Genomic DNA, 21,708 nt, shown 5'->3' on the forward strand with positions numbered 1-21,708 from the left:
AGTCGCAATCTGAACAGGGGATCAAAGGGGCTTTAATGCTTCTGTTCCCTGACACAGCCAAGAGAGAGGGCTGACGGTCTCCCCTCTGTGCACTAAATGACAAATCGTGATACCGATTTTTTTAATTAGTGGCTGGATTGAAGTGAGATTGCGGGACAGGAGGTGGCCTGCAGGGTCTAGCCTCACTTGGATTCTGAATGTTGTAAATCAGAATTGTGTATGAGGCCTGCAGACTAGATTTCCACACTATTTAATCTTACATGTTGATTTCATTGGACAGCTGATTTCAGCACGGTGCTGCTTGCGGATGACCCCGAAAACGATGATGTGTAATTGCACATCTATGAGTGCCTTAAATTTTTGCCCTTTAGATCATTTACCAATGCATCTCTTGGGCATATGTGCATCATCTGAACTCTTTCTCTTTTGACAGTGAGCAGCAAGAAGGATGTTGTGTTTCTCATTGATGGCTCCCAGTTTGTTATCGCTGAGTTCAATCTTATCCGTGGTCTGATCGAACGGATAGTGAACTCCCTGGATGTGGGTTTCGATGCCACCCGGGTTGCTGTGATCCAGTTCAGTGATAAGCCCTGGACCGAGTTTCTTCTCAATGCTTACTTCAGCAAAGATGAAATGCTGAGTGCTGTCAGAAAATTAAAGCCCAAAATTGGCCAAAGGGTTAACGTAGGAGCTGCCCTGGAGTATGTATCGAAGAATGTCTTTACAAGACCTTTTGGAAGTCGCATAGAGGAAGGTGTCCCTCAGTTTTTAATACTGCTCTATTCCCGCCAGTCTGCTGATGAGATAGAGGACCCTGCCCTCCAAATCAAACTAGCTGGAGTCGCACCTCTGACTATTGCAAAGAATGTGGATCCTGAGGAGCTGACAAAGATTTCTCTCAGCCCTGAGTATATATTCTCAGTGAGAAACTTCCAGGAACTACCCAGCCTAGAGCAGAAGCTGCTGACCCCTATTAGAACGCTGACTTCAGACCAGATACAAAGGCTCCTGGGAGACATAATTGTCCCTCCAGGTAAGATTGTCTGATCACCCAGTGCCTTTGTGTTGCTGTTCATGTAGATATTGCTAAAAGTGCAAATAACTTTCCATTCTTTCCCCGCCAACAGATGATTTCTCCCTGAAAAACAAATACAGCACATTCACACTGTCAAGCGAATGGAGATTCATTAGTGATTTCATGGAGATATTGAGGGCTAAGGTTTTCTGGTCAAAAGCATTGCTTACCTTGCCTGCTGCTCTTTGAAGAGTTTTCTCGTTCAAATGAGCATAAATCTGGGGCCAAATGAAGTTAGGCACATTTAAGGAAATGAATGCATAAAAAGTAGAAATCAGAGTGCAGGAGATTAGGATTTGGGGTGAGATATACTTATGATTTTGGAGGTAAATTTAAACTGACTGGTAAAGCCCAAAAGAGGCAAAGAAAAAACACTGCCCCCCAACTCCAATTCCCATGCCTAAAGGTGGATTTTCACTTTAATAGCTAGCACATTTTAGCATTCCCCCTTAAAAACAAAGCACGTATGCTCTATTTATCAGGTGAATGGAGCTGCATCAGAGATCCCATGAGCTGGCTCATCTCTGGGAAGAGATTGCTCAGAAACCTTACAGCAAATCTCAAGCCAAGGAGGTTTTTCATGTCCGTAATTTTCCTCTCTCCTTGACGTTTTTGTTCTCCTGCAGAATTGGACGGCGATAAGAAGGACGTCATCTTCCTCATCGACAGCTCTGACAGCGTCAGGATCGAAGGTCTTGCACACATTCGGGATTTCATCATCAGAATTGTTCAGCAGCTGGATGTTGGGCCAAACAAAGTGAGGATTGGTGTGGCCCAGTTCAGCAATACCGTATTCCCGGAGTTCCTTTTAAAACAACACAAGACCAAAGATGCCGTTCTGCAAGCCATACGCCGCCTGAGGCTAAGAGGAGGGGCCCCGCTGAACGTTGGTGCCGCGCTGGACTATGTTGTGAAAAATTACTTCATTAAGTCTGCAGGGAGCAGAATAGAAGACAGGGTCCCCCAGCATTTAGTCCTCCTCCTTGGAGGGAGATCCCAGGATGATGTGACTAGACCTTCTGCTTTGATTGCATCCACTGGGGTTAAAATCCTGGGTGTAGGAGCAAGGAATGCAGACAGCACTCAGCTGCAGAGAATTACCAATGATCCTAGACTTGCATTCATAATCAGAGATTTTACAGCACTCCCAAGCATTGAAAAGAGATTCATCAAATCATTTGAAGAACCTCAAGAGCCTACACTTGCACCTCCTCCCATTCCAATTCCTGGTCAGTCTTTTATTCATGTTGGTATACACTGGGGGAACCTTCAGGATGCAGCATGGGATAAAATTCTCATAATTTGTAAAGCCGTTCAGAATTAATGTATTTTAGTCCTTATTCCTTTGCTTGCATTGGACTAAAGAATACTCGCCGAAAGGGCCTTGCAGAACTTGGAAAATGGTAGAATTTCGAACGTAAATAAGATGGAAATATGTCCCTCATAAAAATAAATAACGTATTATATAGTGTAACATTTGGGCGGGGTGGGCCTATGCTCTGAGGTGGCACTGAGCAGTCTCTCTCTTAGGGGCATGGCTGGCTGGCTCTTGCTCATATGCTCAGGGTCTAAATGATCACTGTACAGGGGTTGGGAAGGAATTTTTCCTCAGGTCAGATTGGCAGTGACCTGGGGGGGGTTCCACCTTCCTCTGCAGTGTGTGGGGTGCAGGTCACTTGCCAGGATTATCTGGGTATGTCTCACTTAATCATCTCCCTGCCATTGTGGGGGTCTTGGGCACTGGTGCCCCTCAGTCCCTCTTGTTCTCTGCCTGTGGCACATAGAGGGTACGTCTTCACTACCGGCCATATCGGCGGGTAGCAATCGATTTCTCGGGAATCAATATATCGCGTCTCATCTAGACGCGATATATCGATCCCTGAACGCGCTCCTGTCGACTCCGGAACGCCACCAACGCGAACGGCGGTAGCGGAGTCGACGGGGAGCTGCAGACGTCGATCTCACACCATGAGGACGGTAGGTAACTCAATCTAAGATACTTCGACTTCAGTTACGCTATTCACGTAGCTGAAGTTGCGTATCTTAGATCGATCCCGCCCCCCCCCCCCCCAGTGTAGACCAGCCCTTAGTCTAGTCTCCTGTGGGCTGTCGTACTTTGGTCTCATTTCGGTTGTTGAGTTTAACGTGTGGGTGCTGGGTGGTGACGTTGGCCTGTGCTATACAGGAGGTCAGACTAGATGATCTGGGGGTCCTCTCGGGCCTTAAACTCCATGACTCTATCATAAACATTATGTTTTCTGGACCCTTTCATCTGAGCAGTCACAACACTGCTTGTGTCGCTGAAGAAACATTAAGATGAGATGGAAGTGAGAGGGGAAACGTGACATTACTTCACACGGGGCCCACTCCAAAGTCCATTGAAGTCAGTGGAAAGATTTCCATAGACTTCCAAGAGCCTTCGATCAGGACTATATTTGGGAGTTCTCCTAGCCTTAAAATAGAACCGGGCATTTTGCTAAACTAATAGAGGTTTTGCACTTAGATTTGGCATTTGGGATTCTTTCCCCTGCCTTCCCCCACCCCCAATCTATCCCGTTGTCTGCACTGGCGTCACCCTGGGGTGCTTGCATGTTGTGTGTGAATCACTGTTCTTATCATTTGCTTGCTCAGCATTTTCCTCGTTTGATTTTTCACTGGCGCCCAGTAGTGAATTACACCCAATGGTACCCTAATCTGGAATCTTGATGGACAAACCTCGTAATGTTTGGTTCCAATGAGCCCATAATCTTTGGGTGTGCCTCCAAAGCTTTTAAAATACAGTCACTCCTTTTCTTCATGTAACCATCATTGTCTCTTTCAATGACCCTAACCGTGCCCTTTGTATTCTCGGCATATAATCTGTCACCCTAAATGGTTGCCTCAAGCCTAGGCATATTGATTCTCTTCTCCTTCCTGTTGCTATGGTCTCTTTTCCCCCAAGAGGTCACCTCTGGTTGATATTTTGCCAAATCCAAAATGTGGTCTCAATAGATCTTGCAGAACCTGCTTTGCTGGCTGGTTTCTTCAAATCTCACATTTCAGAGGGCTTTCCTAGTTCATTGGTGCTTTAGGACATTTTCCCCAGCACGGACTGACTGATTTTGCTAGGGATTTAGCAGGCTAGCAGCACAGAGACTTTGGACATCAGGTGCTAATATGAATCTCCAAAAAGGTGAGGTGTGAGCTGGGGTTTGTGTCAGTTTGTATAGTCCGGCCAAGATTTTAAAAAGTGACTTGTGAATTTGGGTGCTAGCATAAGAAGAGACATCTTAAAGGGGCCTGACTTTCCAAAAATGCAGCGGTCACCTGCTCCCTGAACATCAGGTTCCTTTAAGATTGGCCATCCAAAAAAGGAGTCGGCCTCTCACTTTTGAACGACTTGGCCTTCACTGACTCATTCACTCATTTTGAATCAGCCATAGCCTTACTGCTCATCTTATTTTCCAAGGCAAGATGTGTTTCTAAATGAAATGCAGAATTATTTCTTCATGCAGCACGCAGCCTTTGCCGACAATTTAAGAATGGTCTGTTTTCCTCTATTGTTTGAGATGATATTCTGGGTGCCACAAAGCATTTAATACCCACCTTCTTTTTAACTGTTTCAGATGGTAAAAAGGAAGTCGACATCGTGTTTCTGCTGGACAGCTCCATCAATTTAGGGAGAGAGAACTTCCAGCAGGTTATCCAATTTGTATATTCCATAATTGATGCTCTCTATTCAGATGACAAATCCATTAGAGTGGGATTGGCCCAGTACAACTCTGATGTGACTGATGAATTTTTTCTCAAGGACTATCCCACCAAAGACCAGATCTTACGTGCTATCAATGGAGTAACCTATAGAGGAGGCAGAGTGGCTAATACTGGAGCAGGCATCAGACATATCCAGGCAAAGCACTTTGTGAAAGAGGCTGGTAGCAGGGGGGACGACAGGGTCCCTCAAGTTGCTTTTATTGTGACAGGAGGCAAACCTATGGATGATGGACAGACAGCAGCATTGGCACTGACAAACGCAGGGGTCAAGGTGTTTGCCGTTGGTGTGAAAAACATTGACCTGGATGAAGTGAGCAAGCTGTCCAGTGATAGTGCCACTGCTTTCAGAGTGCCAGTGGCCCAGGAACTGTCGGAACTGAATGAACAAGTGTTGATTACTCTTGATGCTGTTATGGAAGAGCAGCTGTGTCCAGGAGTGAGTGAATTCAGAGGTAAGTACCACTGTCGTTAAAAATATTATTTCCATGTATAGTTCTCCTTTTGGAGCGCTTTGCTTTAAACAGACCCCCTCCAATAGCATCATTGGATTCCTGTTCCCATGCTTTTTAAGGGCTGGTCTACACTGGGGTGGGGGAGGGATCGATCTAAGATACGCAACTTCAGCTACGTGAATAGCGTAGCTGAAGTCAAAGTATCTTAGATCGAGTTACCTACCGTGCTCATGGCATGGGATCGACATCCGTGGCTCCCCCTGTCGACTCCGCTTCCGCCGTTCGCGTCGGTGGAGTTCCGGAATCGACAGGAGCGCGTTCGGGGATCGATATATCACGTCTAGATGAGACGTGATATATCGATCCCCAAGAAATCGATTGGTATCAGAGGGGTAGCCGTGTTAGTCTGGATCTGTAAAAGCAGCAAAGAATCCTGTGGCACCTTATAGACCAACAGACATTTTGCAGCATGAGCTTTCGTGGGTGAATACCCACTTCGTCGGATGCAAGACGATGAAGTGAGTATTCACACTTGCATCTGACGAAGTGGGTATTCACCCACGAAAGCTCATGCTGCAAAATGTCTGTTAGTCTATAAGGTGCCACAGGATTCTTTGCTGCTTTTAAGAAACCAATTGTTACCCGCCGATACGGCCGGTAGTGAAGACGTACCCTTACAAATTCTAGTGACTGGGTTCAACCCTAGACTGTAAACTCTTCCCTAGATGATAAGCTCTTCAGCACAAAAACCATGCCTTCCTATCCATCGGTGGGGCACCTAGAACACGTGGGGTGGTACTGCAATATATGTCAAATAACAATCCCAATAGGCATTCTAAGATGACAAACACTAGCATAGAATATCAGGGTTGGAAGGGGCCTCAGGAGCCTAGTCCAACCCCCTGCTCAAAGAAGGACCAATCCCCAGACAGATTTTTGCCCCAGAGCCCTAAGGGCCCCCCCATCAAGGATTGAGCTCACAACCCTGGATTTAGCAGGCTAATGCTCAAACCACTGAGCTGTCCCTCCCCCCAGAATTGTAGGACTGGAAGAGACCTCGAGAGGTCATCTAGTCCAGTCCCCCACACTCAGGGTTGATTGATCATGTGTTGACAATGATAGTATCGCCACCTCAGACAAAATAGTTACTAAATGATCTAATGCTGCCCTGTGGATTGAAGTGTTATCTGGTCTGATTGGCCCCTTTGTACTGACTTAATTAGTTTTCATGGTGTACTAAGTGATAAACTCAAAACTAACTGCCCAAGGTTAGCATGCATGTTATGCCAGTGAATTCAAGCTTGACAGGTGGCCTTACCATGGATTTTGCCTGTAGATCAGAACTAGGTATAACTATATATATCGGAGGATTAAGGATTGTGGGGAGAAGGGTAGTGAGATTTACCCCTTTTGTCAAGGTCTGCCCTTAACTTTCAGGGCACATTGTCGTATTATAGGATCTATTTCATTGGTCCATCCTCAGAGAGCGATGGGCTTTGTTTGGCTCTAGAAAGTACTGTACAACTACTGGGTCGTTCTGTAGATAGCCCAGGTCACATGATGCTGGCTTCTCCTCATTTCCAGCTGACTGCATGGCTGCAGATGTGCCAAGATGCACACAGAAGCATCTGGCAATAAGGAAGGCGATGCTGGTGTTTCTGCAGGGTTCTTGCATGAATGGAAAGGGGATCCAGACTGGTAGGGCTCCAGTGGATGGACTGGGCGGGGAGAAGTGAGACTGGGTGATGATCTCTCTATTAAGATGTGGTCCTCGCTGGGGAAAAGTTAGACATGCCCATGATACAGATAATAATAACATTTTGCACTCATCATTGCATCTTTCATTGAAGGATTACAAAACACTTCACGGAGATTGATTACAGCTCACAACATTCCTGAGAAGTAGATAAGCACAGATGGAGCTAACAGAATCTACCTGCCATATGATACAAAAGTGTTTGGCCACTAAACTGGGACTAGAACCCGGGTGTCCTGGTTCCTAATGCCCTGCTTACACCACTAGACTTTTTGCATCACATATTAAATTGTTGTACTAATTCTCTCCTAAAATAATGCCAGACTTGTAATTCTGTGCAAATCACGATAAAATGAAACTCCAGTTTTTGGTTGCAAATTGTAGCAAATGAAAAGAGAAAACACTTGCCCACTATTAAAGGATGGACAAGCTTTTACAGAGGCAAAAGAAGGTATTTCCCCATGCAGTCTAGGACCCATTTATTTCTTAGAGGATTCATTTCCTGTTTGTTTTTGAATAGATGAAATCAAATTCTAAACAACAGCTACTTTGAGAAAACCATAGGCCATTTCCCCAATATAACCACTTTTTATTCATTGTTATTATAATAAGTAGTAGCTAGGGATCCAAACCAGGGTCAGGGCCTCATTGTACTTGCCGTTGTCATTTGGACAACTAGTACAAAGATTGTTGCTTGCCCAGAGAGCTCACAGTGTAGGATTCAGATAAAAGTCAACAGATGAATAAGCGGTGACTCAATTTAAAAAAATAAATAAACAGAGTTCTGTACCTGCTCTGTTCTGAAGCAATCATTGTAGAATCGTAGAAGAATCATAGAAGATTAGGGTTGGGAGGGACCTCAGGATGTCATCTAGTCCAACCCCAACTAAATCATCCCAAGCCGGGCCTTAAAAACCTCTAAGGATGGAGATTCCACCACCGCCCTAGGTAACCCATTCCAGTGCTTCACCACCCTCCAGGGCCGCCCAGAGGATTCAGAGGGCCTGGGGCAAAGCAATTTCAGGGGCCCCTTGCATAAGAAGAAGTTGCAATACTATATTCTCATGGGGGCCCCTGCAGGGCCTGGGGCAAATTGCCCCACTTGCACTCCCCCGGGTGGCCCTGCCACCCTTCTAGTGAAATAACTTCCCCCCACCACTTACTCTGTGTCTGAATGAGTCTACACATTTTTCCTCCCCAGAATGCAAACTGGATGTGATACTTGGGTTTGATGTCTCGGATGTTGGACCCGGACAAAATATATTTAATGCTCAGAGATCATTGGAGTCCAAGGTAGAGATCATTCTGAACAGAATTACCCAGATGCAGAGGATCAGCTGTACTGGCAACCAGCAGCCGACTGTGCGTGTGGCAATCATGGCCCAAACACCCACCAGAACCATTGAAGCATTTGACTTTTCCGAGTACCAGCCGGAATTGTTTGAGAAGTTCCAAGAGATGAGCAACCGTGGTCCATATGTCCTGACGGCACAGACGCTGAGCTCTTACCAGAACAAATTTAGAACAGCTCCTGCCAACAACGTGAAAGTAAGTCTGGGTTCTCCTCTCAGTCGAGAGGGTTTTCGATGTGCTTTGAAACAGAAACACAATGGGCAAGATTCTCTACTGGTTTAAACAAGCACAGGTCCATAGAAGTGAACTAAGCATTGCAAGTTTACACCAGGTAGGAAACTGCCCCACTTGAAATGTTGAGAGCATGAAAGATTTCCTGACACTGAAAAGCAAAGATCCCTACATGTCTGGGTCCCCCGCCCTCCATTATTTCTTTACTTGGAATATTGCTGTATATATTTTAGTTTAATTGATGCAGGGAAATTAATAAACAAAGCAGCCTTATTAGAGATTCTTAATTGTATTGTCTTGCTGCACTTAAGTGGCTTTTTAAAATATATTGTAAGGCACAACACTGTGGAGTGTCACTCCGGCTAATGTTTGTGAATACCAGTTTGGGCCATTTACTGAGCTGTAGCTATTACTAACTGGAAAATGTACATCTGAGTAACATGATCCAGCACGTCAAGCCAAAAAAACACATATTTGAAGGGCAGGAGGAATCGGTAAGATCAGCTAGTCTCACCTCAGACGAAACGTGTGCATGAGGAAAGCATGTTATTGAAAGATCGGCTCTGAATATTATAGTGTAAATTCCATTGAAGGCAATGGAACTAAGCAAAATTGACGCTAGCTGAGAATCTAGCCAAACATTTCACTGTATGTGGCTGTGTTTCACAATTGAGGCCTGACTTGAATTTTTTCCTTCCCAGGTGGTAATTCACCTAACCGATGGCGTAGATGGTGGAATGGCTCAGCTGGAGGCTGCGTCAGCCGCGCTGCAAGGAGAAGGTATTCTATTAGAGCGCCAGGACGCTCACTTTTCATTTTGCTTCATTTTGCCCCAGGCGTCTCATAAAAGAGGTGCGCCCAGCTTTTTGATGAATGGTGAGGTCAGTATTAAGCTGAATTCCGCACACCCTTGCTGGTTTTAATCCTCTTCCCCTTTGAATAATGGTATGGAGGCGTTACACTGATGGAGACTCTGTGCATGGTATATCGCGGGCAGAGGCAAGCCCATGCGGACAGACTCAGATCTGAATCTGAACGTCTTAGAGTCTGGGGCACAGGGGTGGAGTTCAATCCAGGATCCACACAGCTCTTACTCAGCTTACATTAACTGATAGCTTGGGACCTGTGACGGCAGAGGATTCCCAGGATGCTGATCTGTTTCATCCAAAGTGATGGCAGTGCAGGATGGGAAATGGAATCCTTCTGGTACTGAGCAGGTCCAGCATTGGCAATGACAGTGCAAGCCCCACCCTGCGCTGCTGACAGGGTCTGAAAGGACCAGCTATAGGAATGAGATGGGAGTTCAGCGTCCATGCTCATTCACGGGCCGATTCTGCAAGCCCTTCATACACGGAACTCCCATAGACTGCAGGGCAAGTTCCCGAGGCAAAGGGCTGGCAGGACTGGACCCACTGCCTTTGCTCTTTCCACCTGGGATTATGCACGAGCTAGATTGTATTGTTAAGGAGCAGCCCTGCACTGCCACTGGCGACATTCTGCCTCCTAGTGCACTGTGGGCAGTACAAACTGCTACACCCCTTTAGAGACTGCAGCATACTCCCTGCACGCTCTCACAGCTGACCATGGTTCTCTCTCCTTCCTGCCCCCTTCTGGGCACAGTGCTCCTAGCGGGAGCATCTTGGAACAGCCTGGAGCACAGAAGCTGCAAGGCTGACCCAATTTTCTGCAGCCCACACAAGAGCAGAGCAATTCCTCCCTCCCTCCTTACTGCACCACCCAGTTATGGGGCCAGCAGGAATCTAGCCCCATAAGGACAATTTTGGTCATCTGGCCACCTGTCCCCACTGGGCCGAGACCAAGTAGCTTTAATTGGACAAATGACCAGCCACCAGGTGTTTCAGCCATTAAATGAAGCAAATTGTATTCAAGCTGGTGACCTAGAGGTGAAACACTGTGTGTGTAGCCCATCCACTACCTACTGGCACCTAAACATGATGACTTTCAAACCCAGAGAGAGGCAGATGGATCATTAATCCCTTCCATTATCCAGACCCCCTAAAATCATTCAAGTTAATGAACATGTGCCAATATTTTCTTTAGATTTCCAGTTAAGCAGACAGGAACAATCCATGCTTAGATTTTACAATATGCATGCTTCCAAGTGTTGCTGGCACTTTCACAGAAATGCATTCTGTTCCAATCCTTCAGGTGTAAAGGCTCTCATCTTTGTGGGGCTGGAGAGAACACCAAATTTTGAGGATGTGATGCAGTTAGAGTTTGGACGTGGGTTCACGTATAACAGGCCTCTCAGAGTAAATCTGCTGGATTTAGATTTCGAGCTGGCAGAACAACTTGTAAGTAACTTTGAGCTAACAGCTTGTATAGAGCAGAAACTTTACAAACACTCTGGCCAGATCTTTGGCTGCTGAAAATCCTCCATCCATGGAGCTCTGCTGATTTACACGAGCTGTGGATCTAGCCCTATAAGCTCATTTGTGGATTTTTGTGGCTGCTGCAGTGAATAAAATTAAATCCTGACTTTCTTGTATGGACTGGTGCTGCTCTATTGATTTCAGAGGAGCTATGTCAGTTTATACCACCCGAGGATTCAACCCTGTACTCCAGATGCGATGCCACAGAACGGGGCTATTATTTCCCTGTTCCAAGAAATTAGGCCTCTCTACATGCCATTTGCATTAGTCTTGTTGCTTTATCTCACTACAAACTTGTGGCTACCTTGCTCTCACTCTGTGTCTCCATTAAATCTCTTTAGCAGTGCTGCTTTCTAGGTTTCTTCCTCTGCGTGGATAGCTGTCTTTCAGTAATATTTCTGATAGTGCACTAGCTTGCAACTGTATTATTTTACACCCAAGTATGTAATCTCTCTAGGGCTCTTTGCAATAATTTTCTATCTTCATTGGCATTTGCAGTTGCCCCCAGTTTAGTATCTCCTGCCAGTTTTATAACCTTCCTCATCCAGATCATTAACTATAATGTTAAATAAGACCAGATTTCACACTGATCCTCGTGTTACCTCCACTGGACACTTCTCCCACAAATCACTACATAGCTGTTTAACATTACCCTTTGGCTTACCATTCGAGCTAGTTTTCAATCTACCTCTGTGCAATTCAATTTGAATGAATTTTCCTAGTACAATGCTGAGTAGAGAGAGGTGAGACCTCTGTGACAAACAAATTTACTTGCTGAATTTCGTTACTGGTTTCCTGCTAATGAACTACCCAAAACTAACGAGGAGTCCGGTGGCACCTTAAAGACTAACAGATTTATTTGGGCATAAAATTTCGTGGGTAAAAACCCCCCAGTTCTTCAGATGCATGACTCCACAAAAGCTTAGGCCCAAATAAATCTGTTAGTCTTTAAGGTGCCACCGGACTCCTCGTTTTTTTTGTAGATACAGACTAACACGGATACCTGGTACCCAAAACTAGACAACTTTTTATTAATTTGTCTGCTCTTTGTGGAAATTGTTTTGTTCAAATGACTTTCAGCCTGTGGAATGCCTGCGGGTTGCTTGCTGTGAGGATTCGTTGGAGCATTCCATGTTCATGATTTGACAGTTCAGCACTGAGATTGGTCACCTTAAATCATATGGCATTGTTTCTGGGCGAAACTGGGGCATACCAAGGCCAATGCACCACTCAACTCTCACTCAAGTCCATGCATTGGCCTTCTGCCCAGGGGTGAAATTTAGATCCTCTTTTCCCCGGTATGTGACTTAGCCTGTATGAATTACTTCCACTTTCTGCCTGAAAAGGAGTTTGCTGGGAGTCTGGCATTCACTTTCCATGAACGTGTGTGTACACACATATTTGCTTGCATGGACATTTGGGAGGAGCAAATAGAAATGGTTGCAAATATAGTGGAGGCGAAAATTCCATTTAAAAGCGTCTAAAATCCTGGGGCATATTTTTTCTCCATCTTCTCTGGCTCTGTTTCAGAGACTGTATCAAACATTTCACTAAAATCCACTAATATCTAGGTCCTTACCCTGCAATGAAACCTTGCTCAATGTGGATAGACTCCTAAACTTGTGCAGTGTTCACTGCAGGATTTGGGGGGGATAAACCTTAGCTCCTTCATCTATTAAATTACTCTTCCTGCATACCTGTCCATCACACAGCACTCAAGGATGAATGTTGCTTAGGGAGTTCATCTCCTGCATGGGTTTTTAACAGCTTTCTTTCATTATAGGACAACGTTGCGGAAAAAGCATGCTGCCAAGTACCCTGCAAGTGTTCTGGACAGCGGGGAGATAGAGGAGTGCCAGGTACCATTGGACCAAAGGTACTGTGCTGCATCTAGTTTTGTAATATCCAAGCTTAGGTTCACATTTCACAGAAATCCTCTCACAGAAATCCTCTTCAGACCTTTCCCCAATAAAGAAATATAAATGTAGCACTCACTCACTTCAGCATCCTGCATGCCTAGGTAGAAAGGTAGGAGGGATAGCTCAGTGGTTTGAGCATTAGCCTGCTAAATCCAGGGTTGAGAGCTCATTCCTTGAGGGGGCTACTTGGTGATCTGGCTCAAAATCACTACTTGTAAAGGCAGGGGGCAGGACTCAATGACCTTGCAAGGTCCCTTCCAGTTCTAGGAGATTGGTATATCCCCATATATTATTATAAGGCACAAGTTCCCACATTATTATTTTAAAAGCACTTTTTAGTTTAAATAAAAAAAGGTTCTGAGCTGCAAAATGGCACTTTTTTAGTTTTTAGATTTGCTTGTTTTAAAATTACAATTCAGGAGGAGACAATCATCTAAAGCAACACTAATGAAACTGTGGGGCTTCACGTTACATAGTAATGGGATTCATTCCGAATTTCTTCTTCATACAGTTCCATCTAGTGTCTCCAGTCAGGGTCAGAACCTGATTGTGCCGGGTCCTGTACAAACACAGCAGGAGACAGAGCCTGCCCCAGAGTGTTTTACAATCTAATTTAAAACAGGACACAACCGGTCGGTGTAGCAATCGGATGGGACGATGTCGGGAAAATGAAGAATCATAGTGATAGAAAACGTGGTTGCATAGACTAGCTAGCTGCACAGCTTGAGAGTCTGTGGAAGTCGTAATCAGATTATTTAATTTAACTAGTTTCTTTATAGGTTATACGATCCACACGTCTGCTCTGTATTAAATCCAGGGATATTTTGAACGGGGGCTTAAAGGGGGAGCATGGATTGTAGCAAGGAAACCTCAGATATTATGTGAAAAATCGACTGATATGCCTTGTGTTTTAGGGTGTTCCGGGTGAGAACGGCTACAGAGGCTATCCAGGCGACGAAGGTGGACCTGTAAGTAACTGCCTACAGCTATATTGTCTCAGAGGGGAATGAAGGGGGCACTTGGCCCTGCTCAGATTGTTTCTGGCTGTGGCGGGTGGTGGGTACTTCGTGCCCAACATCCCCTCCTGTGTACGTGGGGCAGGGAGTGGGAGGTGCCCTGCTTCCAGCCCCCCACTAGTTACTGGCCTGAAACGGTGTTAGAAGCAAGGGGGAGCTGGGGAAGGGTGTGTCTTTCAGTCTCTGGGCTACTCCGAGGGCGGAGCACACACCTCTTCGCCACCCCTTACTCAGGGCAGAGAAGCTTTGGTTACACAGAGAGCCAAACAAACAGAGCAAACACGCTGCCTGTGTGAAGATAGTGGAGTACCCCAAAGTAATGGATATGGACTAAAAGAAATGTGGAGTGATTGTGCTGCCCTTTTCAGTCCAACCTCTGGGATATCAGACAGTAACAGTGATGGTGAAGACAATGAGTCCCATGACTTTAATTTCTAATTAGCATCATTGCCTCTGAACCGATACTTCACCATGAAGTCCTCAGGGGCGGCTCTAGCAATTTTGCCTCCCCCAGCACGGCAGCACGCCGCGGGGGATGCTCTGGTGGTCGCCGGTCCCGCGGCTCCGGTGGACCTCCTGCAGGCGTGCCTGTGGAGGGTCTGCTGGTCCCGCGGCTCCGGTGGAGCATCCGCAGGCATGCCTGCGGGAGGCCACTGGAGCCGCCTACTGCCCTCCCGGTGACCAGCAGAGTGCCCCCCGTGGCATGCCGCTCCAAGCACGCGCTTGGCATGCTGGGGCCTGGAGCCGGCCCTGGAAGTCCTACATAAACTAAGAAATAAACAAACACTCCGTGATGCACAGCACCAGATGGTGAGCTGGAGACCAAATGGCTGGCTTTTCTAATCCATCCAGCAACATCATAGAGAGAAGCCAAATTCTGCTCTCAGATACTGTGTACCATGGGAGTTGTGTCTGAATAGTTAAGGGCAGGATCTCATTACTGACCCATCCAGAATGCATTTGCCTTTAGGAGAACCTCCTAGAGACAATTTAACAAGAAGATATTCTCTTTCAATTGCTTCCTAAGATGAGGGTTGGCCCCCACATGTCGTGACCAAGGTCTTTGGCAGGATGCCGTGAGGAAACTCACACTGCAGCTGCCTGCCCCTGTCAGTTACTGACCTCTGGAAAGTACTGTTAGATTTTATCATGGAAATATGCCCAGCCCTTATATGCATATTCAGTTTCTGGTACAATAAAACCACAATCCAAGCATGCAAAAACACAAAGTTAGGGTGAGTAGGGTGTATTGTAGACCGTTACTAATTGCTTCATTCCTACAATAGGGTGAACGGGGTCCCGCAGGTGTCAATGGAACTCAAGGATTCCAAGGATGTCCCGGTCAGAGAGGAATTAAGGTATGTTTTTAATGAATCTCTAGAGAATACAGCCAGATCCTAAGTGGGTGTCAATCAGTGTAGCTGCATTACAGCTTTTTCCCGCAGCTGAGGATCTTATGCAAAACTAAGAAAGGGCTATTTCCCTTAGACAGAAATATGGTGCCTTCCGCATACGTCACAGTAGCTGTAGTTCATAGCACTGTAATGTGAAGGAACAGTACCATGCAAAGCGCTTACACCCAATATCACACCGTCTGCAGACAAAATAACATTATCATTGGGAGCCTTTGCAGCTGGACCACAGGGGAGAGAGAAGAGAGGAGACCATGTGTGAATGTTGGCTCAGGGCTGGGATTGTGTGGGAGAGGGAAACTGCAATGGGGAGACAGAGAGCAAAGTGAGAAGATGACTATCGCTTTAGATGGTTGTATTAAATAATGGCTCAGAAAAGGGGACAAGGAAAAACAAGAATTTGGGGGGATATAATATAATTTTATTATAAATATTCATAGACTCTGAGGCCAGAAGGGACCATTCTGCCACATGCCAGAGAATTTCTCCCAGGGATTCCTGTGTCAAACCCATATCTTGTGGGTGAACTAGAATGTTTCTCTTAGAAAAATATCCAGGCCGGAACACCCCTTGGATATAGATTTATTGTGGCTCAGAAAAGGGATCAGGCATGAGGTCATTAGGTTGAGGAGAAGGGGATTTGTTTAAGGAGTAAACTATGTATTGAGGCCACTGGCTAAAATAGACATTACTTTGTGATGCGGCATGAGAATGGGGGAGGGGGCCCAATTTCTGAAGGCCACTGTATGGGCTAGATTGTGCCCTTGTCTTACTCAGCAAAGTCAGATAAAAGCCGCACTCCAAAGTCCCTGCTAGACTAAAACCTACCCAGATCTTGGGTCCGGTGGGGATTCCAACCCCTGTTCTCCAGATACTGCCTGTGGTGAATGAGTGTGGGGAGGGGTTGGAAAGTGGTCTCCTCTCCCCCCTTCCCCCCCACTCCTTGCTGGTCAGGGGAGCTGCTGGGTGGAAGGGAGCGCGCCGTCAAAAGCTGCCGTGAGAGAGGCTTGTAAAATCCCCTCCCAGGGCGGTTCAGCTACATCTTGCCTCTCACTTTGGGCTCAGTCTGTCCTCAGCTCTCCTCACACTTGGAAAAGTTCCTTAGAAAACAGCTGTTTGACTAAATAGGGCTGCTGGCTCCCATAGTAGATTTTTCCAAACTCTTCATGTTTATCAGCTGACTTAGCGCACAGTCCAGCTCCGGTGCTTAATTTGTAATGAAAGAGCTGCCAGGACTCAAGTAATTAGGTGCCAGGGCTCAAGAAATTTGTTTACTTTCATAACTGATGTGGCAAGCCCAGAGGTGACAGGGCTCTGAACTGACAGGCCCAGAGGTGCCCGAGGCTCTGAGCTGCCAATCCCAGAGGTGCCGGGGCTGTGAGCTGCCAGGCCCAGAGGTGCCGGGGCTCTGAACTGCCAGGCCCAGAGGTGCCGGGGCTCTGAGCTGCCAATCCCAGAGGTGCCGGGGCTGTGAGCTGACAATCCCAGAGGTGCCAGGGCTCTGAACTGACAGGCCCAGAGGTGCTGGGGCTCTGAACTGCCAGGCCCAGAGGTGCCGGGGCTGTGAGCTGCCAGGCCCAGAGGTGCCGGGGCTGTGAGCTGACAATCCCAGAGGTGCCAGGGCTCTGAACTGACAGGCCCAGAGGTGCCGAGGCTCTGAGCTGCCAAGCCCAGAGGTGCCGGGACTGTGAGCTGCCAATCCCTGGCACAAATTAAGCACTGTCCAGCTCCCACTGATGCCAGCTGAAAGGCTTTAAGGATGCAGATAACCTGGCTGCCTCCCCTTCTCACTTTGACTGGGGGAGGTTTATGACCCTGGTTTGACTGCCCCATCTCTCCCTAGCTGCAGATCTCTGTGGGAAGTCTCTAGGGGAGAGTAACTGTCTATTTTCTGTTATCTTCAGGGTTCCCGCGGATTCCCAGGAGAAAAGGTATGTGAACGTGTTACAAACATAACGACAATGACGGGCAGTGCCTGCGTGTGTGAAATATTTCCTCTCTTCACCTGTGTGTGCATTTAATCATTTGTACCATGCTTCTTTTATTCTGTAGGGCGAACTGGGAGAAATTGGCCTGGACGGCATAGATGGAGAAGACGTAAGTCATTTTAATGAGTTCTCTCTTAATGAGCTGCCGGAGTACTATTGCCCCTAAAGCAGCAGAAATTCTTCTAACGCATATGTCTTTGGCAGGGGGAGAGAGGCCTACCAGGCACGTCTGGGGAGCGAGGCAATGCCGGCAGAAGGGTATGTTTTATTCTATTCGCTGTTCCGGAACGATGACACTCAGTGACTCCAGTCCTTGGCTGGGGTGGAGGGACACACCACACAACTTGGGAGGGGATGGGTTTAAGCCACTTTTCCACTCTTCTCATCCGGGGCTGGACGTGCAACAGTCTGGTCCCGTGGTATAAAAGCAGCCTTCAGGCTGCTCTAAATTATATCAGCTCCCTGCAGTCTCAAGGGATTGTTATACCAGCTAGGGATAGCTGGGGCAGAAGGAAGCCCTGGGCACATCCCCTTTCTCCTGCCACATTTCTTATCTCAGCAAGGAGTTGGAGAGCATAGGAGCCACTATATCACCTGTACAGCAGCAGGGGAACCTCCTACACTGGGGAAATCCTCCCATGACCAGCTATAACAGCTGCAGGGCTGCTGTGTGCGTAGCTAAGGATCAAAACCAGTATGCTCCCTTTCTTATGAGTGGCTGAATACTTTTTATTCATTAAGACTTGTACCAAAGCCAATAGCAGTGGGCAAATCCAGAGCCAAAGGGACTCTCACCAGCAGTGATCAGTTTTATTCCATGAGTTAAATTCACATGGCTCAGCTTGAGCCTGCATTCCTCACTTCATCCTTACGGGAGTTTCGCCTGAGAGAGCAGAGGAGGATCACAGTTGATGTGCTGAGTAAATCTACCCCATATAGGCAGGTGTGTGAGCCCGTTCTGTGGTGTTTCTAATTTTCTGTATATCTCCTGAAAGGGCGAGAAAGGCGTTAAAGGAGCCAAAGGAATACGAGGTGACCAAGGGCTTCGAGGTGATCCGGTAACTATACTTTAGCCTTTGCAAGGATTTATACTGGCCAGGTCTCCCCTCTCTGCCCTCGGCACGGATTAGCCTACAAAGATGGTTCTTCATTCTGCTGCACCCAGAACTCCAGCTGATTGGGGACTAGATCCTTGGTGCCTTGTAGCTCCACTCGAGTCACCAGTTGAGGAGCTGGCCAGGGCTGTGTTAGGAATGTACAAAGAGGCCCTCAGTAAGGGACAGAATGGACAAGAGCTGTCTGTGCTGTTACCCCACTTCCAGAGGACAGGCACACGTTAAATTGCCGTTGCCAAATACATGTCAGTAATATGCCTGTTTCCAGATGCCTGCCAGAATGTGACCCATTGAACCTACCGAGGATGGCTGCTCAATAAGATGTGCAAGTAAACATTACAGGTTGCCTTGTAGTTAAATATGAGAAACCTTCCTGTTTTGAAACCCAAAGGTGCAGTCTAAAAATATGAGGCTGAGATGAAACAAATCAGAACAATATAAGAAGCACACACGAGCCAGTCTGTATTACATGGCTGATGAGAAGAGTCATCTAAATAGCTTCACAGGATCTAGACGTACTGTGAAGGTGGTAAAGTAGTTGCCATACGAAGGCACTATTATACTGAATCATACCTATTATCTAAGTTACCGTGTGGGCAAAGGAAAGCCCCAATGTAGTTGCTGCCTGGGCAGAATCAACATGTGGCTAGCACTTGCCTCTTGATATTGAGTTATGTTTAGGGTGACCAGACAGCAACTGTGAAAAAACGGGACAGGGGGTGGGGGTTAATAGGCGCCTATATAAGAAAAAGTCCTAAAAACCGGGACTGTCCCTTTAAAAACGGGACATCTGGTCACCCTACTTATGTTAAACTGGCCACTCATTTACTTATTGGAAACATGGTTTCGTTATATGAAATCCTTTCCCCATTCTTATTCCACTCTTACAATATGTCTCATGTCCCGAGCAACCATTGTGATCTATTTATGTTAAAAAATGAAACACGGATGTTAAAATATGATGGACTATTTTACAGCGTGTGATGTCTGCCTCAGGGCCCCACTTACACCGGGGTTTTTCATTGCTTCTGCTGCTTTCAGGGTGAGCGTGGAGCCAACAACACACAACGGGGACGCCGAGGCCCAAATGGTGAAACTGGACCAATGGTAACGTATTGAGATTTTTTTTTTAAAGTAGGTTAGAACAAATAAAGCAGGAAAATAGGACATTGCAAACAATGTTTAGATTTAGGAGAGCTGGTCAGAATTTTTCAGAGGGCATATTTTTCCACTGAAAAATGGCATTTTGTTGAAATTGAAACTTTCTGTGGGACCATGTCACTTTTAGCAAAATTTGATTTAAAACCATTTGAAATGAAGCTTTATTGGAGCAGACGGTTACAATTTCATTTTGACGCTACTCTTCACTGAGAAATGTTTTTTTTTTTCATATTATTATACATTGGAATATACCAGGGGTTCTCAAACTGCAGGTCGGGACCCCTCAGGGAGTCGCGAGCTGTCAGTCTCCACCCCAAACCCTGGTTTGTTTTCAGCATTTATAATGGTGTTAAATATATAAAAAAGTGTTTTTAATGTATAAGGGGAGGTCACACTCAGAGGCTTGGTATGTGAAAGGGGTCACCAGTACAAAAGTCTGAGAACCCCTGGAATATACCTTAATAAAAATGAATTCTAATATAATATATATTATCATTTTAAATATCAATTTTTTTTTAAAACTCCAAGATTGGAATGAAGCATTCAATTAACCTGAAATGATTTTTTTTCCAAAAATTGTGTTGAGCAAGAGATTAATTATTCTTTTTTGAAATACTGGAATTTCCTATAGAATGAGAATTCTGAGTTTTGACTGACTCTAAGGTGTATGTGAAGGGCCTGATCCAAAGCCCACTGGAGTCAATAGAAAGATTTTCCATCGACTTTGAAGGACTTTGGATCCGTCACTAATAGAGCTGGCATGAATGTTTAATTTTTGAGAGCTAAACTGTGTTCTGCTTACTAGTAAATCTCAGGATTCTCATCTCATTCTTTTATTTACCATAGGGAGAACCTGGACCAGATGGAGTGCCGGGTTCCCCTGGTGGAGTTGGAAATGACGTGAGTATCCTTAGTTATCCTGGTGTTGTAGACATCCTCTCCCTCTCAAGGAAGTATTTGGTGCTATGAAAAGGATCTTGAAGGGTCAATAAAAAAAGTAAAAGTGTAAAAAGGGTGTAAAAGTACACCCGATGGAACCTAGATGAAAAAGACATTGGTCTGTCACTTCAACCAGTGCTGCTTAATCATGACAGGCCATATTCTGCTGTCTTTTCTGTACTTAATTAATCAAAACTCCCAAACTGCCAACTCAGTGGGAATTTTGCCTAAGTAGGGACTGAGTAGAGATTTCAGGATTGAAACATAAATTTTTTAAATTTGTATAGAGGGAACTTAGACATAATATTTAAAGAGTGCAATTATTTTACAGAATTAGGCTTGTGTTTTTATTAGATATGGTCCCAATTCAAATCCACCAATCTGAACATCCCAAACTGTGGGGAAGTTGGATAATAATGTTGCAGATTAGATCTCTCTCTGCTTTTGATAGGTAAAATTTTACTTCTCTTTGCATGTTGACTATCAGAACAAAAAAAACCATTACCTAATTGTGAAACAAAGTCAACTTGACACGTGCCAGGTGTGTGTGTGTCTTGGATCTACAACATGTATGTCAGAACTTGATGGCACTGCTGAGTGGACATCGAGTGCAGAATGTGCCATACAGATCTCAAAACAGAGGCCTGCTTCTGCTCTCGGTTACCCTCTAGAGAAGATCTGGGAGGTAACACCAGTGTGAGAGCAGATTAAATTAAATCTCTCCTTAAATTCACAGCTCCATCTTGCGCCCAGCTCAGGGCTATGCCCTAATGGCATCATATACCCGAAAGAATATTGTTGCAGGGGACAGAGTGGTGTTATTAGCTCGTAGTTTGCATCAGAGCACCTGGTATATTTGACATGATTCATGTTCATAGCAGTGAATTCCTTTTTGAAACAGCCATATTGAGTCACAGAACCAGGACACTTCTCTGAACCCTCTGGGCTCCATTCTAATCTCATATATCACAATGTGCATTTGTGCGTCTCTGCAGAAAATTGCAACCTCCCTTTAGATGCTTTAGTGGAGCTTTCAAGAGGTATGGGGATGCTTATTTGTATGTTTGGGATCCAAACTGAGCCCTGAAAGTGTAACCAAGATGTACCCAGCCTCATTTGATATAGGGTCTGCTATAGCCCTCAGG

General features: G+C 45.8%; 1 protein-coding gene across 6 annotated transcripts in view; it reads left to right on the plus strand.

Moving 5' to 3' along the window:
* The window catches only part of COL6A3 (collagen type VI alpha 3 chain), a 115,554-nt gene that overhangs the window by 47,252 nt on the left and 46,594 nt on the right, over nt 1-21,708 (plus strand). For all 6 annotated transcript variants that reach the window (XM_045032164.1, XM_045032160.1, XM_045032161.1 and 3 more), the window contains 15 exons: nt 434-1,033; nt 1,702-2,304; nt 4,681-5,280; nt 8,238-8,584; nt 9,322-9,400; nt 10,790-10,935; nt 12,797-12,889; nt 13,847-13,900; nt 15,235-15,306; nt 17,265-17,291; nt 17,413-17,457; nt 17,553-17,606; nt 18,344-18,406; nt 19,505-19,570; nt 20,471-20,524. In XM_045032164.1, coding sequence (XP_044888099.1) covers nt 434-1,033; nt 1,702-2,304; nt 4,681-5,280; nt 8,238-8,584; nt 9,322-9,400; nt 10,790-10,935; nt 12,797-12,889; nt 13,847-13,900; nt 15,235-15,306; nt 17,265-17,291; nt 17,413-17,457; nt 17,553-17,606; nt 18,344-18,406; nt 19,505-19,570; nt 20,471-20,524 — 2,903 coding nt within the window. The remainder of the gene's footprint in view (nt 1-433; nt 1,034-1,701; nt 2,305-4,680; nt 5,281-8,237; nt 8,585-9,321; nt 9,401-10,789; nt 10,936-12,796; nt 12,890-13,846; nt 13,901-15,234; nt 15,307-17,264; nt 17,292-17,412; nt 17,458-17,552; nt 17,607-18,343; nt 18,407-19,504; nt 19,571-20,470; nt 20,525-21,708) is intronic.

Source organism: Mauremys mutica, chromosome 10 (genome assembly GCF_020497125.1).
Source record: "Mauremys mutica isolate MM-2020 ecotype Southern chromosome 10, ASM2049712v1, whole genome shotgun sequence".
Lineage (NCBI taxonomy): Eukaryota > Metazoa > Chordata > Testudines > Geoemydidae > Mauremys > Mauremys mutica.